At 37.0% G+C, this 19,186-nt stretch overlaps 1 protein-coding gene and 2 long non-coding RNA genes across 3 annotated transcripts in view; 2 read left to right on the top strand and 1 right to left on the bottom strand.

The window, feature by feature from the left end:
* Positions 1–14,004, bottom strand: part of LOC107752732 (uncharacterized) — a 16,816-nt gene extending 2,812 nt beyond the window's left edge. Inside the window, exons 1-2 of the long non-coding RNA XR_001641382.1 lie at positions 13,928–14,004; positions 12,833–12,837 (exon numbers count right to left, since the gene is read on the bottom strand). This is a non-coding gene — a long non-coding RNA (uncharacterized LOC107752732). The remainder of the gene's footprint in view (positions 1–12,832; positions 12,838–13,927) is intronic.
* Positions 2,538–12,056, top strand: tmem229b (transmembrane protein 229B). The gene is made up of 3 exons (XM_016568757.1): positions 2,538–2,757; positions 8,319–8,429; positions 10,924–12,056. Exon 3 carries the CDS (start codon positions 10,948–10,950, stop codon positions 11,530–11,532), a length of 585 nt encoding a protein of 194 aa, XP_016424243.1. The 5' UTR covers positions 2,538–2,757; positions 8,319–8,429; positions 10,924–10,947; the 3' UTR covers positions 11,533–12,056.
* A 2,247-nt stretch (positions 14,005–16,251) lies between the features above and the next one.
* Positions 16,252–17,438, top strand: LOC107752733 (uncharacterized). Its single transcript, XR_001641383.1, has 3 exons — positions 16,252–16,307; positions 16,940–17,220; positions 17,311–17,438. It is a non-coding gene; the product is annotated as an uncharacterized LOC107752733 (long non-coding RNA).
* Positions 17,439–19,186: the final 1,748 nt, after the last annotated feature.

Below are 19,186 nucleotides of genomic sequence, written 5' to 3'. Positions count from 1 at the left end.
TTTCACAACGAAACACAGCGTCACACACGGCGGCCTTGAGTGAGGAACGGTCGGTGGGCTTGAGAACAGCGCGGCCGGCGGATTCGACGAAGTAGCTGTGGATCCGGCGATCCACACCGCAAAGTTTATGTATTTCCTCAGCGACCAGCACGGATCAGCTCCAGGCATGACAAAGCGGATATCGTCCTCTTTTGGGAGGCCAAACAAAGTAGTTTCGCTTTCACAACTAAACGCACAGCGCCTTCACGACATTGCGGTGGCAGCAACAACATACTACAGCGAGAATAAAAGTTACGCCTTCTTTCTTTGCATGAACATTTCGGCGGCGTTATGCAAATCTTCCCACATCGTGACGTAGACATGTGGGGGCGTGTTAGAACGAGCCATTTTAGGTAGGTGTGGCTGACTCTTAACTTTTATAAAGAATATCTCTTTGGATTTGAAACTTTAGTCTTTGCAACTTTTCAGATCTTCTTTATGCACCAAGAGCTTGTAACACTCCAAAGAGAAAGAAAAAATTGAAATCGCATCATATGACCCCTTTAAATGATGACAGAACTTTGATTTTTGGGTGAACTGTCCCGTTAAGTGAGGTTATATTTTCTAGAAAAGAGAGATTATGTTCCTGCAGCCACAGGGTTTTATGTTTATAGCTGTAAGTAAAGTCCAGGATTTTAACATAAGACACCCCATACTTCATGTGTTAATTAAACTTAATTGTGATATTGATATGCACCTGTGATTTTTAATTGATAATTTGTGTTTTATTGTATTACTGCCACATAATCAAGCACCGTCTATAAGTTTGACATTTGCTGTGCCTCGTGTTCGGTTGCATGAGCTTTTCAGCTCGAAGCCCTGGAGCTAGAGGCACTTGGACTCGAATCTGGCACGGAATCTTATATTTTGGACTTAATATGAATTAAAATTAATAAGTACAAACAACATACAATTAAAGTAAGACAAGGGCCTAAACTTGACAAGGTGGACTCGGACCCAACAGTAGCCTACCTGGAGCACTGGCCCCACTGGCTGTATTCTAATCTTATACCCCAGTACTCAATATTTCAATTATGGCTGTGGTTCATTTTTACTATATTAACATACAGCATAAAACATAACGCTAACAATATGTCATGGGGCTCATATTTAACACAAGAGTGATGCTGACGATCCATCAGTGGATCTGAGCATACTCTTTTCAGCATTTTTGAAACAAGCAGGATAACTTAATATCATAGCATACTCATGTGTTTTCCTTATTTGTGGCACAACCAGTTATTAGATTTAGGGGGCAATTACCTTTTCACGTAGGACCAGGCAGGTTTGGACAGCTTTTTTCCCTTAAACAAAACTGCAGTTTGTATTTACTCAGGTTATCTTTGTGTAATATTAAAATTTGTTTGATGATCTGAATCTTTTAAGTGTGACAAATATGCAAACAATTAAAAAAACAGGAAGGAGGCAAAAACTTTTTCACACCAGTTGTGCTTTGCATGCAGATGTTTTTTTAAATTTGAAGTGGTGTTTTTTGCAGTTGACAAGAGTTTTTCACCTACACATAATCTACACTTAACGACAATCCCCTTCTCCCTTTCTTCGACGAGTTCAAAATAATTAGAATACTTCCATCGCAGAAATGTAAAGCTCTGACCTGCCATCTCCGTTTCTGACTATGTCTGTTCCCGCGCACGCATTGAGTGCGTGATTCTACGTGATTACGTTCATTTTAATTAAGTAATTACATTTTTTTAAAGCAAATTAATTAAACTGAAAAAAGTAACTCGCGTTACTTTTTTAAAAAAGTAACTCGAATATTCATGTGTAAATTTATAAAGTAATGCGTTACTTTACTAGTTACTTCAGAAAAGTAATATTATTACGTAACGCACGTTACTTGTAACGCGTTACCCCCAACACTGTATATATATATATATATACGATTTCTTTCAATTTAACTTTTTCATTTTTCGTTCATTTTGTGTCCCAGTTCAGTCATGATATTCAGCTCATAAAAATATAATCTAGAAAAATATATTTTACATTTTAGCCTACACTGTAAATTATGTAGCCTACAAATTACAACAATACTATAATTCCTTTACATAAATGACTAAAAAGATTTTGCACGTTTTAATAAAATGCTAATAAAAATTTCAGTTTCATATGTTTTGAATTGCCATAAAAGTCGTTCAGCTATTGGCATTTTACAGTCACATCCTTTGATCACTCCGTCCTCGGCTCATTGAGAATCAAATCAAGCATGCTCGAATGAGTCGACTCGTGATTCAGTTTAGCCAGTGAAAGAGAGCAGCTCAGAGTCAGACCAGGGGTGCGTTTCCCAAAAGCATCGTTAGCTAACTATGGTCGCAAGTTCGATTGAACTCTATTGGTAACGACGGAACGTGCGAACATATCAGCTTCTGGTGAACGCATCTTTTAAAGACTAGTTTTGTGAACCGATTCATCACAAAGATCCGACTCAAAAGCATGATTCGATGCCGAATCGTAATGTCGCTACTAGGTAGGCTGCTCGCTGTGTTTTGAAACGCAGCCGGTGTCTGAGCATGTGCTGTTACTGCTGCAGTAGAGTAAAATATGTCAGTTATCACCGGACAGCGGCGAGAGGACAGAGAGAGCCGGCTACAAATGTACTCTGAGGGGCAACCGGTGCAACGAGTTTCTGTTTAATTCTTCTGTTTAACAACAAAATGAACCCCGGCTCCTCTACATCTACAGCAGCGGAAGAATAATAAGGTAAGTCTCGCCGGCTTTTAGGATGTTTCATCAGACCCAGTCGAGTTTCCTGCATGGGCTATCCCACAATTTACACGAGCTCGAGTCAGAGTAAACCGGTGCACCTTTCTGAACGTATACTCGCCCACCAGCTCGCTGTTTTACGGACTGTTATCACCCAAATATGCGAACGAGGAAGGCAACGCTGCCATCTCCATCGCATTTGACCCTAAACGCGCTAATTTGCGCTCAAATCTTTAATTACGAAGAAACTTGCTTAAGTTTGACCATTTGCAGTGTTGCATCTGTCTATATCGTTTCTTTGTTGTCCGATACAAAAACGACAGGAAACTTTGTAACATTTTTACTAGAAAAACGAAGTGCTCAGAGTCCGTACTGCTGTAAATCACACTGTAATGTGGTGTTAGACAGTGTGGAGTTGTGTCTGCGCAGGCGACGCGGCGCTGCAGTGGTCGGTTGTCATGGAGGCCTGCGCTGCGCATCCGACCGCCGCTGCTGCTGTCACGACTGCGGTATATTCAGTCTCACACGAAAAATACTCAAATTTACATATCCCAAACAATTCGTATTATTATGAACATGTCAGGTGCTAATCAAGTCGCATCATTATTTTTGACGACACTTCAGAAACACACAGTATTTTGAGAAAACAGACCAAAAGAGTTCAAATTCTTTACACGTATTGGCATCACTTGCTATAAACAGACCCTTGGCACTGGCTTCTCACTTCTTTCATCTCAGTCACCCAATATACAATACGGTTAAGCGTATATAAACATGATACGTGCCCTTTAAGAGGTCGTTCCGGGATAGTTTGGATGGGTCGATATTTACTACGCAGACTATGTCCTCTGGTATTTCATACCGCTAAGCTGAAGCCCCACTTACATCAGCAGCGTGAGATCAAAGACACTCAAAGCTTACTTGATTAAAATTGGGGATTTGGTGTTTAGTGTGGCAGATCAGCTCCACGCTGTTTCACTTGCCCACATCTCAATCTTGCTTCTCAAAATAAGACGTGTAGTTATGGTAAATGTCGGTTTGTCATTATTTTATTCTTCAAAGAAGACTTGCCATGTCAGTCTTTTTTAACATCACTGTGGCTTGGTGCTGTCATGGGACTAACCCTCTCTAATAAGGCTCAGAAGTTGTTAATCTCTTGGCGCTGACCCATATGTTAGCAGTCTGGAGTCTGGGACATACTTGTGGTCCTTTCGGGGGAACAAACTGAAAGGATAAGCGCTTGGGCTGCTTCATAATCACTTGAAGTAAAAAGTATATAAGAGGACTGACTGCAGAGCGGGACTGGGTGGTCCTGATCCACCTAATCATGAGCTTGGCCCACCCTGAGAGTCCTATGGCCAACCATATTAAACTACCATGATATCGCTAGCACTCAGTGTTATTTTAGAATTATTTATATAGCCTACTTATTATAGTATTTATTATTATTTTTGAATTCATTTTTTATTTTTATATTTTCAGTTTTCATTTTAGTAGATTTAGTTTTATGTGCTTTCGTTTTTATAGTTCTATTTACGTTTATTTTTATTTTAGTTTTTAGTAATTTAATTAAGCTTAAATTTATTGTATTTCAATTAGTTGCCAAGGCAGCATTTCTAATGTTTAAGTTTTTTTATTTATTTAACTTTTCCATTTAATATTTTATTTGATTTTAATGTTTTTATTTATTTCAAATAAAAATAACTATTTTTAATAGTTTTAGTTCACAATATCAATACTGGTAGCACTACAGTACTTTTTCATCTTAAATTATTTAAGACAAAAATTATTTATGTATTTAATTATTGTATATATCTAGAATACATTTTCCGCCCCCCCAAAGTCCCTTTTTTCAGAAACGGAGGGTTGCAGATTGTGAAAAGTATTTTTTAATCATACTTTACATTTTTAATATTTTAATCATTTAATATAAATAATGCTGGGTAAGATTTTATGAGTAGTAATAGACCAATATATTGGGAAAATTTAGGCCATTTTAAGATTATTGAAATTTGCTTTTTTTTTAAATAAATAGAAGCATTTAATGTTGACAAATTCACTTATGTCTCTTTCTCTCTCTCTCTGCCTTTGAAAAACATATCAATTAACCAAAAATTATGTGACTGTTATTATTTAGCCACTCCTTATTACTAACGGCTTTCAGCTACTGTTTTGCATTTTTTAAAAATTTGTGCCTCATTAACGCTGATGAGTGAAACTCAGGATGAATTGTCCGCCCCATGCTGAAGAATTTAATGAAACTGGTTCTGCCTCTGTCATGAAACATGATCATCCTTTAACAGCCCTGAGGAGGCTTATCAGCACTTCTCTTACCTGATGAGAAGAATGAAGGCTGTGTGCGGGCTGGAGCCAAGCTGATGTCTAGAGTAGCTGAGCTGTGTGCACTATTGATCCATTGCCATTTATATTTGTGCAGAGTGGAGTGAACTCATGGCAAGAGACCAGAGCTCTCATCAGTCACCTCTAGAAATAGCAGTAATAAGAATGCATCGGAGCCTGTCATTCCAGTGCGTCAAAGGAGGATGTTACAGTATATTATCCCTGCCATTGATGTGCCTTTGTTCTCTTGGCAGGTGTGTGCTTGATATTGACAAAAAGAAGGACAGAGTGAAAACAAACACAACAACTTGGATAGTGTAGCATTTATGATGCCTGAAATTCCCATAGTACTCAAATGGGCACTTAAAGGGACAGTTCACCAAATTTTTTTTATGCCATGCATATATTATAGAGATATTTTGTGCAATGTTCAAGCTGCTCATCTATATGGCGGAAGCAACAACCAAGCTCCAGAAAAATGCACCATAAAAATAGTCCATGCACTGCCGTTGTGTGCTACTTAAGTGAATCAGTATTATTTATATAATATTGTAGTGTTTATTAATATTTCAGCTTTTATTTTCAGTTCTCACACACACACACACACACACATTTCTGTATAGCTTTACATTTACTTATTTCAGTTTTAGTAATTTTAGTACTTCAACTTTCAGTTACCAGAAATGATTTTTGAATAGCTTTAGTTAACAGTAAAAACACTAAAAGAAATGTTGTGGGTTCAGTACAAGTTAAGCTTAATCAACAGCTCTTGTGGCATTGATTACCACAAAAAAAATCATTTCCACTTGTCCCTCAGTTTTCTTAAAAAAATAATAAAAAAATCTGGGTTACATGAGGCACTTACAGTGGAAGTGAATGGGGTCAATCTGTAAATGTTAAAATAATATTGTTAATGTTTTAATTGTGTAGCGACAAGACGTAAACAATATGAATGTAAAAAAATGTGATTTTAATGTAAAAATATCACTAACCTTCTCTTTTTAAAGTTATATTCAATTTTACAACAACTTCATTGCCATGACAAGCTTTATCATAATATGTAAGAATAAATGAAAGTTTCACATTTCTGCTTTTGAATCCTCCAAATATTGCATTTCATTGTAAGTGCCTCACTCGGTGTAAGTGCCTTTCAGTTTTTTAAAAAGAAAATGAGAGACGGATACTGTTCCTGTTTGTAGTAATTAACCTAATGCCATGAATGCCTGCGATTGAGCATCATTTGCTAAAACAACTTTAAAATATTCCACTTATTTGCATTTGGCACACATATCTGAAATACCATTTAATGTACTTTGCCCTTACTAATAGACAAATTCTTCAACCAATTACTCTTTTTATTTGCACATAACACACTGATTCCCTGGCGGCTAGACAGAAACAATTCTTATCATCCAATGTCACATAAAGCAGTCATTCTGCTTTGATGCTGCTCTGTGCAGCTGAGCTTGCGTGTCTGTGTGGTATAGTGATGACCAGGCTGTCAGCAGTGACTGGTCTGTTCAGGTTGCTGAGAAGGTCAATAGAGGTTTGACAGGAGGGGATCAATAGCAATGCTGACTGCAAGGCCAGTAAACGGGTAACATGTAAACACCGTACCATGCATTGGGCTCTGTACCAGACAACTCTTAATGCAAGGTTGTCCGGATGACTGAGCACTTGTGTCTTCTATTGTGGCTCAAGAGCTGTCTTATCTCAATACATAGATTAATATTTCATAATGGCCTTTCCATTAGAGTGCAGAATATCAGCCTTTTAGCAATGTGTGCTGCACTCTCATGGAGTTACTCTGATAAAACCTTTGGAGTTTCCAAGTATGAAATGCAATTTTTATCAAGTGTTATTTATAACACCTCTCACCATCTCATAAAAAAAAAAAAAAATTAACAATAGACAAAACAATGTCTAAACAGTATTGTTTAAATGACACAAAGTAAAAACAATAATGTAATCAGAAATGGAAACGGTAAGAACGGTAAGATAAATGATTAATCAAAAGTGACACTGAATACTTTTACACCGTTGCAAAAATTTGTTTAAAATAAATGCTATTCTTTCTTTATAACTTTATATTAATCAAAGAAAAATAAATGCATCATACTCATAATCAGGACAACTGTTAACATAATAAGAAATGTTATTTAAGCAGCAAATCAGCATATTAGAATGATTTCTGAAAGATCATGTGACAGCGAAGACTGAAGTAATGATGCTGGAAATTCAGCTTTGCCATCACAGGAATAAAATACATTAAAAAAAATAATTAAATATTTATAAAAATCTTAAAACATGAAAACAGTTCTTTTAAATTGTAATCATGTTTCATGTTACTGTGTTCACTGTATTTATGATCAAAGAAATTAGCCTTTGTAACTATAAGATACTTGAACACACAAACACAAAAAAATGTAGTGTGTATATAATATATATATATATATATATATATATATTTATGCCGTGAAAAGGTTTTTGCCCCCTTAGAAATGGCTTTGACACTGTATATAAGGCTGTATATTTCTTCATAGTGTGTTCTTGCTATTGTTAAGGAACTAAGAGCTTTGCTTGTAGTACACTAAATATTTTCTGTCCCGAGCTGGTTAGAATGTTAAGCATGCCCAGTTCAGAACATTTGGAGATGCTTGTAACACCAGACACTTTTCCTTTTTGTGAAGATATTTTAGAAGAGCTGAAAGTATTCGATTCTAGAAACAGTGGCTGCATTTATCTCAGTAACACTTTTGACTCCTTTGATGTGTGAGGCTTTTATCATATGCACTGATTTTTTTTGTGAGATTAAAATTACAACACTTAGGAATTCTCATTCTTAGTGTTAGGTTAACAAAATTATTATAATATTATACAATATTATAATTTTCAAAAATACAATGGAATAATATTAATGTGTATTACAAACGGTGTAAAAAAAAAAACAGATTTAGTCTTCCACTGATAGCTACAAATAAGTGCAATATATGATGGAATGTATTTCCCAATAGACTTATATTGTAAGTGTATTACTGGAAACACAAATATTCTTTGTTTTTAGGGGAAAGTTGAAATGAATGTCAGTGGTGATGGACAGCATGTTATAGAAGCTTAAGTTGTTTTGCACCTGTAACATTCCTTTAAAACAAAGCTATTACTCCACTCAATTTAACAGGACTGTATGTTTACATTTTTTTTTTTTTTTTCCATTTTAGTACATGAGTACCACATTAGCATTGGCATCGGCAGCAAAGCTCAGAAGTACCGCTCTCTTTGGACCCTGACAGACGGTGTGGAGTGTGGACAGTGAGACTGCCAGACAGCAGGTTGGTTAAATCTGCAAATATTACTGTTTTTCATAATGTCCCACTCTTGTTTGTTTCCCTCTCTATCCATTGAATTCTCAGTCTAGTTTAATCACAGTACAGGCTATATTAGTTTTTGTTTTTCAAATAAGACTAGCAGATCTATTTTAAATGTGATGGTGCACTTTGTAAAGGTTTGTATTCGATCTAAGGAGGTGTGAATTATAGAGTCACTTGAGTTCCCATGATGCCCTTGGAGCAAGACACTTAACCTCCATGTGCTCTCGGATGACTGTCCCTACAATTAGCCTACAGTAAGCAGCTTTGGCTGAGAGAAATGTCTGCTAAATGGCAAGTAACCAAAGTGTAATTGATAGGCCATAATGAGATCACATTCACCTCTAATTCATTTTCACACACATCTTCAGCAGCAGTTGAATATCAAAACAGTCATAATTGCCTAAGAATTGACCAGCCATCTCTACGGTTTCACTGTGATGTTAGTTGTACACAGATGAGCTGTTTTAGGACTTTAAGCTCTTCAGAGGCCCTCTGACATATGATACTGTATTTTAAGCTGTGTACAGTGTGTGTGTACATGGATTTACAGCAAAGGACAGTTGAAAGTGTTTGTTGGCTCATGTAACTAGGATCAGTTAGTTTTCGCTTATGTCTGCAAGTGACCCCGTTCATTAATCCAGCTCATATGCTCCTTGAGATTATATTCTGTCATTTATTAATAGTATATTGTAGATGCTACTACTGGGTGTTGTCATGCAGCATTTGTATTTTGTTGGGTATGTTTGGTGTAGCATACTACTCTACTCTATTTTTTTCTGCAATATATAAACTACCGTTGAAATGTTTGGGGTTGGTACTATTTTTGATGTCTCTTATGCTCAACAAAGCATTTATTTGATCAAAAATACATAAAAACAGTAATATTATATTTATAATAACTGCTTTCTATTTTAATATATTTTTAAATATTTTTAAAAAGTAACATTTATCATCAGTCTTCAGTATCACATGATCCTTCAGAAATCATTCTAAAATGCTGATTTGCTGCTCAAGAAACATTTATTCTTATTATGAATGTTTTAAAACAGTAGTGCTGTTTAATATTTTTGTGGAAACTGTGCTGCTTTTTTCTGTATATAAAACTCAAATCAGTATTTGTTTGACATAGAAATCTTTTGTAACATTATAAATGTATTTACTGTCTCTTTTGAACAAAAGTATCTCCTTGCTGAATAGAAGTATTAATTACAATTAATACAAAAAAAAAAAAAAATGTACTAACCCCAAACATTTGAACGGTAGTGTAAATTGGGCACAACATGCTAATTTTTTGTATGAATAAATTACCCAATTGGCCTACTATTTGGCTCAGATTTGCCAACAAAGCTCCCTATGTGAAATACTGTATCCCAAAATGTAATGCACTCAGTTTGTCCTTCCATTTTCATGTAATAAATAAAATGGAAGTAATATCGGCAGAATTTTAAACATTTTTTTTTAACATTTCACAGCCAAAAGTTAAGACATTTTTAAAGATGTCTTAAGATTTGATTAAAAAAACAAAAAGCAAAACCAAGAATTATTTTTGTTTCCCGATATGATACATGTATGCCACTCACTAAATTTCAGAGGTCAAGATTACTGGTTAGCATGACCCCGTTAGCCCTTACCGCAACTGTGTCCATTGATGGCCAATCAAAAGTGTCCATGTTTTTTCACAAAATAAAATATGCTAGCAATATATAAATAGGAAATGTTTCATTTTATTATAGCAAATATTTTACCAGTGACCATTTTTGCAGAGTCCTTTAAAAACGTAATATTTAAAGTTAATATTTTTAATATTTTCATTTAATTTAGCATTATTGTGGTGTCACTAGCCAGTTTTCAGCATCTCGTGATGTTATTTCCCTGCAGCTCCTAAACCATTAAGGACCGCTCGCACCAAGGACGATAACTGTAAAGATAACGATAAAGATATAGTTCTAAAAATCGTTCTCAATATTAAAGAATAGCAGAGTCCACACCACAGCTATAACGATAAAGGCAGAGAGAAACGATATCGTTGGAATCACTTTCAGAACAATTTTTTTCCATCTGATAAACGATAAAAACATCGACACCCAATCAGAATCCATCCTGCTATAACAAGCTCGAGAATTTAAAGCGGCAGACGAGTGTGCACTTAGAATAAACAAACGATATCGTCCACTGGTTTGGACGCTAATATCTTTATCTTTATAGTTATCCTTATAGGTGTGAATGGGCCTTTAGTCAAGATTTGCTACTCAGGTAATTTGTCTCAAAAACAAAACCGTGCCCACAATCAAAGTTACTGCTGTTTTACATACTATTTTGTATACACTGTACATACTATATAGTATACAATGTATACTGCACAGTATGCTAGTATGTCATTCAGAACATAGCCTCTGTTGCAGCGTATGCAGATTTGTAACACTTTTATTATCTTTTTTTTTTTTACCTCCTGAAGCCTATACGTCAAAATAAAAGGAAGATGATCAACATGGCAAACACAATGACCCCTGAGCCCCTTACAGCCCTCTCTCGATGGTACTTGTATGCCATCCATGGTTACTTCTGTGAAGTCATGTTCACGGCCGCCTGGGAGTTTGTGGTGAACTGCAACTGGAAGTTTCCCGGCGTGACGAGCGTGTGGGCGCTCTTCATCTACGGAACCTGCATCCTGATCGTAGAGCGCATGTACCTTTGTCTGCGGGACCGCTGCAATGTGCTGCTCCGCTGCATCATTTACACACTGTGGACATACCTGTGGGAGTTCGGCACGGGTTTGCTGCTACGACAGTTCGACGCTTGTCCATGGGACTACTCAGAGTTTAAATATAACTTCATGGGCCTGATCACGGCAGAGTACGCTGTGCCTTGGTTCTGCGCCTCCTTTATCGTAGAACGCCTAGTGATCCGCAACACGCTCCGGTTGCGCTTCGACGAGGCCGCCGATCCCGGCCAGTCTGAAGAACGTTCGGACAGAGGCGGTGGAGGACGAGGAGGCGGAGGGCGAAGAGCACGAGGGGCCAGAGCAGGGGCCACCAGCACAAACGGCTACGTGAAGGTGGATTGAGGATGTTGTCAACACCTATCCCCATCTCAAAGCTCCCGTCACCCATGACTCTCTCCGCACATCTCTCAACCTCTCTCCCACTTGCTTCCAGGGAAAGAGTTGCTCGGACACAGCTGGTGCAGCTCCAACAGAGACAGTTGCACAACTGTGAGGAACTTTCTGATTTATCGTCCAGCTGGCGTTCTTCGCTCTTGTGGAGGGACGTTCATTTGCCACCTCAGTGCTCAACGTTTACTGCTCTTGCTTTGGGTGAGTAGCCATTAAGTTAAAGGTTTGTCTGTAGGAGTGGTGCCTGATGGCAAAATGAGAATTGATCCTCCACCTCTACCACCATACTGTACCTCCCAAACCAGTCCATTCACTCCGACACTCTGGGAGGGGACAAACAAAATGACTTGTGTTCCCTCGTCCAAAACAAAACAAAACAAAAAACAGGAATGCAAACAGATCACTTGTAGAGAGATTTAGATTATAAACAGTGTGTATGATGTATATGTAGTAGCAAAAGCAAATAACTGTTAGGATAGCATACCTTTTGAATGTTAGTTTGTGTTATTTATTAATATCTAAAATGTAGTTAAGAAATGTTATGATAATATATCAATGAGAAACTAGCACCAGTTCATCAACATATTTACCGCAACAACTCATTCTCTCCCGTGAAAACACAGGAAACTGTGATGTTTTTATAGTTTCAGTACTGAGCACCAGGCCTCTATATATGTAAAAACATTACAGTACTCCTTTTGGGTCTTCATCTCCATGAGAAAAATAAACAAAGAAAAAAAAAAAGGAGGAAATAAATTGTACACAACATCTAAGATCAGTCTGAATATGAGAAAATCTCCTGGAAGACAACTTTCATGCATGTTCAAGCTCTGAAGTTTTTGAAGAATGTAAAAAAACACCAAATTCAAGTACAAGGCATTTAAAAAATGTATTGTGTATATATATATATATATATATATATATATACTGTATAACCTAAAGCAATGCCTTGTACTTGAATTTGGTGTTTTTTTACATTCTTCAAAAACTTCAGAGCTTGAACATGCATGAAAGTTGTCTTCCAGGAGATTTTCTCATATTCAGACTGATCTTAGATGTTGTGTACAATTTATTTCCTCCTTTTTTTTTTTCTTTGTTTATTTTTCTCATGGAGATGAAGACCCAAAAGGAGTACTGTAATGTTTTTACATATATAGAGGCCTGGTGCTCAGTACTGAAACTATAAAAACATCACAGTTTCCTGTGTTTTCACGGGAGAGAATGAGTTGTTGCGGTAAATATGTTGATGAACTGGTGCTAGTTTCTCATTGAGTCTTTTAAGGGATCTGATGATAGTCACAATAAAGGCATCTAATATGTAGGTTCACTGGTTCACTGACCTCAGGTACATCAATGTTAATTATTTCAGCTCCGTCTCTCATATGCCATGAAGTAACGGATTAAGAGAAATATATATAAAATGCCAACATCACCTTGGTATTATCCGCATGGTTACAATTTCAGGTTATGGATTTGCCAGAAAGTTTTGTTGTATTGGTTGTTGTTACTGACCAAACAAAAAATGTATTAAAGCCACAAATTTTTGAATGAAATTTCTGTCCAATTTCCCCTCAATATTGTTGGTTTTACTTTTTTTAAAGTGAAAAGGTCTGTATTTAGTCTTTATCTCAACTTAATACAAAAGTTGCAATTAAAATTTCAAATGTTATGTTCATAGCTTTGATAGTGTAGCTGCGCAGCTATTGTTCTGAAGTTCAATGTAATGTCACAGCGTTTGGCACGCCTGTCTCTTTGGAGTGCTAGATGATTGTCAAAGTTATACATTTTAGATGATTATCAAGTGCACTTTTCTGTTCCCTTGAAATTTTGCGTTCCTATTTGTAAGCCGTGCATTGCCATTGTTCTTGTATTGTAATCACTCTCTATAACATCATAATACAGATCAGGCCATATCAACAGATGTACGGCGGTGATGGAGATGGTCTTCAATGCCATGTCTGTTCACCTGTTTATACAGCCATGCATTCAGGCAATAATAATAATAATAATGTGATATGCGGAAGGAATGCAATAAGTGTTGTCATTTGAATTTTAAATGTGTGATTTAAGCAAATAACACCCTGCGACTCACACTTACACACATAAATGTAAGTTTTTTTTCCAGTTCATTAAAACAGTGATGGTTTTACATATAAATTCTCATTGTTAAAAGGCTTGAAAATGATCCTTCTCATCCAAGTAGAATCACAACGATTAAGAGACTGGGAGAAGATGGCCTGGCAGATGACCAAAGTGTGGCAGTGTTTATCCCTTTCTGCTGTTCTGAACACTCACCTAGTAGTTATTTGGATATTAGCATATCTTTCAGAAAAAAATGACACTTGACTTAGTGCTGGTCAGTATACCGGTTCATATCGAATACCGGTGTTTATTTTTGTTATGATATGAATTTTTAAAATACCGCAATACTTGTTTGTTACTCAGACGCAGGCAGTGCGCTGCATGAGACAAAAAAGTAATATAGCCAAAACAACCGCATAGCCGCTCTTTAGTGTAGATGCATGTTGATTTTATTCACTCATCATGACAGTAAAATAGGGCATTCTAAGTCAATATACTGCAGTATTTCCTCTCTCAATCAGTAGAAAATATGGTTAACACCCGGTCATGAATGAAAAAAAAAATACCGTCATGTACCGTGAAACCGGTATTATTTTGAAAAATACCGTGACATAAATTTTTGGTCATACCGCCCAGCACTAACTTGACTGCAAATAATTTGTTTTTCTACAATAATCGATATAAAAGCTCACAACCCATAAAGAAAATGTGGATAAATGTGGGGATTTCGAATAATCTCAGAGACTTAAATCTTTTGAATCGATCATCGAAACAGGATGCCCCCCATACCCTCATTCCTAAGATCACGTGATCACAAATGAAAATTGTTTCCTTGAAGTGACCATCGTATGTTCCCTTCACTAACAAACTTCTGGAAGGGCCCTTCGTGAAGGGATTCATGTTCACTTTTATTTGGATGTCCCTACAAATGGCACCCCCTTCCCGAAGTGCCCTTCAAGGGTGCAAAAAAGCTGTGTGGAATTCGCTGATTGAGTGTACACCAGTTGTACACTCATTATTGTGGCGCATTATGGGATTGAATGAGCTCACTTGATAATGCCCACTATGGTTTTGAACACATCACTACACTTGGCTGTCTCTTCAAATAGCGCATTATATAAAGGTATAGGGAACAATTTCGGATATAGCTTGTTTTTTAATAAATCAGTTGAATGAACGATTCAAAACTGTTTTACAACAGCTGTATCCGAAATTGCCCCCTATACCCCCATTCACTCTTCCCTATACTTTTGTCCACTAATATAGTCCACTTAATGAGTGGATGAAAACAAGTGAGTGGATTCGGACAAGAGTGTGTCGAAGTGCTGCAGATGCCATCTTAACTGAGACGCTCACAGTGCATGGCTTTACATTTGTTACTGAGGTGGTGTATTATGGGATTGAATGAGCACACAATGTCTATATGGTTTTGGATATTACCTCCAGACACCTAACCCACACATAGTGCCCTATAAAAGGATATAGTTTGCAATTTCAGACACAAACACACATATCGCTCTCCTACTAGCGTAATAATGCAAGTGAACTGAATCAGTAATTGAAATCTGAATCAGTGATTGAATCCGAGTCTGTTTGGATGATCAACATGAGGACGAGTAATTTATGACAGAATTAAAATGTTTGGGTGAACTGTCCCTTTAAATAGGTTAATTAAGGTTTATATATGCTAGTTTGGAGCTGCCAGATTGCTTTGTTTCAAATAATCAGTAAACATCAAGTACAAAAGCGGCAGCCCTTCCAGTGCACTCAGTGTCTGAATTTGCTCTCTCGTTTTTATTCACTCCTTCATTGCATTATATTCGAGGACTAACGTAAGGAATGTTTTGCTGGTGTGAATAATTCAGTCAACTGATTCATTGAGTCGTTTACGACCGAAAGTAACTAGATTGAGTGTTTCAATTAGGTCACTTACCTTTAATTCATCAGCTGATTTGACAAATTCATAATTATTTTTGTGATAGACACTGTCTGGACTTAACAAACGACATGCCATCACCCATTTCTGCAGATCTTCTTTCTTGAATGAGATGCCTCGTTCAGAATTCAGCAGAATCAGATGCCTTCAGTGTTGCCACTCCAAAACGCGACTCGTTCAGTGAATGGGGCGTATTCGGTATATAGATTCAACCAATTAAATGCTCCTTCACAGCCCGCGCTCAAACGCTATTGGCTAGTGTTTGTCTTCTGAGACAGGTAGACAAACGATTCAAAAGGAGGCCTTCAGACCCCAAATTTGGAGATAAAAAATATGCCTGCTGTTGTCACTGAAAATTCTCGTCTTTTTCGGATAAATGAACGTTTCTTCCCCCCATATTGGTAGTACAAAATCGTACATATAGGCCTTTGTCATTAGTTCTCAGATTTTAACTTTTGTTGAGCTGCACCATCTGTTTATGAAATAATAAGTGAACATGTGAACCATTTCTCATACAAACACTTCTCGAATATAATAAAAACCAAAGCACTTAATTCATTGAGGCTGAACCATCATCTACCCTGTTATTTAACACGGAAGAGGTTAAATGCAGGTTAATATATAAATGTGATGTTGCCTTTTGACCACTAGATGGCGTCCTATCACCGCTGCAGAACCCGGATTTGGAGCCTTTACCAACAAGTGTAAGGTAACTTGCTTAATGCTAACAAACCACAGTTGCTACAGTTATTGTTATGAATGTAAAATCATTATAAATTATTATGGGATCTCCTTTAAGCTTTTCAGTTTCCAGCATTTGCTAATGCCAAGTTATCACAGTTGTATAGTAGCAACCATACATTTAGTTTACCACAGTACATTTCTATTCTGCTAGACTTCACCTCAGATTTCATGAAGTGTGTATCATAATGTATCAGTGTACATGGTATGTTTTGTTACCCTTCAGATAATATGATGTCTTTGGGCTATGTGAGCTGTGTTTCTGTGTCAGACTGGTCCACACCTCATGTCCTCATCAGCTTATGTCCTACAATGGTTGGACTCTATAGAGTTCATTATATGAACATGGTATTTTTTGTCCATTTAGCTGTTTTTGCTTTCTATCAATAGGCCAGAGCCTTAGGTCTGATTTTACAACTTATGACAGGTATATTTTTTTCAATATTTATTTCAGAACTTCAGAAAATTAACAATCTCATTTAGTTTCAGACATGTACATTTGATTGCATTTTGTCACTTAATCCTAACTATGCATTTTAATCCTTGTGTCACCATATATCATTGAAAGGCTTTTCAACCTATTGTCTTTCTTGTCTCCAGTTTCCTGCCCTTTTTGTAGACTCTTTCAAAAAACCCCTGTGGGTATCTAGGGCAATTATGCGTCACCTCAAATCCTTCAATTGCGATTTGGCAACTCTTCTCTCATCGCCATTGATTGCAGTGACAGCATGCCTATGAGCTCACCTGACCGTAGTGGGTGTGGCCTGCTATGATGCCACTGCACCTATAAATAAACACCTAAACTCCGCCTCCAACAGCAACACAACCAATCATCTGTCAACACTCCAAATATGGAAAGGTCCTAACCCTTTAAAGAGCAGGTGAAGCATAAATAGTCTTTATTTCCCTCCCGATGTGTGTGTAGAGTCTCTCTGTCTGATTTCTGTAATGTTTCTCTGATTTCATTCCAGCTTAATGAAGCAGCAAAGCGGCTCACAATCGGAGACTCCAGCTCAAACAGCTCCAGGCTTAACAGCCCAGGAGGGGTTTGGTTAAATGAAGTGCCTTGCATGGGAACTGAGTCAGTGGGGAGGGGTATCACTACAGTATTCTTTAAGCCTGTCAGTCATCAAAGCTGTCAAGAGTGCAGTGGAGCAGACGATGGCTTCATGCTGCATTTGAGGGGTGTGTCGAGAGTAGCCCATGTTGAATAGATCTGAGTGTCAGGGCTCAGATCCATTCATAAAGCAGGTTAGAAATGGAAAAAGAGTCCTTATAAACCATACAATGGGAGGAAACCTGCTTTACAACTGTGCTTATGTTATATGGGGTATTGCAGACAGATGCAGAATTGTTGTGACTAGAAAAACTGGCTTATTCCCTGTATTTAAAGCATTTTAACTGCAGGCTAGTAGAGCAACTGTTCTTATCTTAGCCTTACAGAATGGAACTGCTTTTTAAACCTTTTTTTAATAATCCTGACACGTGCTACACAGTGATTGTAATGACACAAGTTTATAAACTAGGCAGTCAGATTAATTATACACACAAAGGTTATTGAGAATAGTATAAAAAGTGATCTCATAAATCACTTTGATTTGTTATCTCTGCAAACATGTCCCATGAATATTAACCAAAGTATATTAGTTAATATTCAGTATTAGTTAAAGGGGTAGTGTACCCAAAAATGACAATCTAGTCATGATTCGCTATTATGTCATTTTGAACCTGTATGACTTACTTTCTTCTCTGAAATATCACAGAGGAATTTTTTTTTCTGGTTGGACTTTTAGAATATTTCAGAGTTTTATTTTTTTGTATTTACCCTCTCTATGCAACAGGTAGGAGGGCATAGTGGAAAAGCGATGCTATGGTTTGCAATATGGAAAACATACAATACTAGGCTTTTTTATCTTTAAAAAGTGTAATTTTCAATCCTGGGTTATTCTGTTCCATGTTTAACAGTGTTCATACCAGCCTGATCTCATGAGAAAATGTTTTTATGCTGTTTTACATTTTAGCGACTAGGTGATCTGTATGAAAATGATTTTTTTCTAAATAAAGTAAGCATGACGGTCCACCCCTAAACCTAACCATAAGTGGTGTGTTTACAGATACAAAAACATGAATGAGATTATATGAATTCAAATTCACCATCAATTCGCCAAAACTTGTTAGTAATTCACATTTTACTGTATAGGGTATACCAGTTAAGTTCTGGAGATGGGCTTAATAACCCAGGGTTAAATGTTGCTTAACTTAAAGGGTAAATGTGGCCTTAACCTTGGGTTTCAAAAAATGACTGTATCTAAGGTTTGAATGTAGTATAAAATAGTTTTTTTTCTCCATATGAAGCCTGGTAGCTATATCGTTCGCCAGTAATCTAATTTTCAAAAGCCAAAACAAACAGCCACCTTTAAGACTGTACTTTGAGAGTGCTTATGTTTTTTTTTTTAAACGGTGGACAGCTGTATCTCTCATTCTGGCTGCTTGTTGCCGTTGTGTAAACGGCCATTGCTTATCTCCCACTCAGCTTTGCATAACGTTACACAGAGGTTTCCCACACTGCTTTGCATTTTTACCAGGGTATTTGAGCAGCAGGCTATTCTGTTTTCTTTCTCTATTCTGAGATAAGAGCAATAACTCTCCCCTCGTTTTTTCTTTCTGGTTTATGTATCTTCTGTTAAATTTAGTGCTTTGCTACTTGAGGGTGAGGCTTCAGTGTAAACATTAAAGCAGATGCCAAGTGGTTGTCAACCGCTGTCACATCTCAGAGTGACTGCTACAGAGATGTAGCTCCACTGCTTCTGTCTGTGACAGAATAGATGTGGATGGGGAAGAGGAATT

This window comes from Sinocyclocheilus rhinocerous, unplaced genomic scaffold, assembly GCF_001515625.1.
Source record: "Sinocyclocheilus rhinocerous isolate Xijiao unplaced genomic scaffold, SAMN03320098_v1.1 scaffold61, whole genome shotgun sequence".
Lineage (NCBI taxonomy): Eukaryota > Metazoa > Chordata > Actinopteri > Cypriniformes > Cyprinidae > Sinocyclocheilus > Sinocyclocheilus rhinocerous.
The sequence above is the reverse complement of the archived record's forward strand: the minus strand, read 5'-3'. Positions and strand labels throughout refer to the sequence as shown.

What these genes read in the sequence shown, in the direction of transcription:
- tmem229b (XM_016568757.1), top strand. Translation starts at nt 10,948, where the DNA reads ATGATCAACATGGCAAACACAATGACCCCTGAGCCCCTTACAGCCCTC.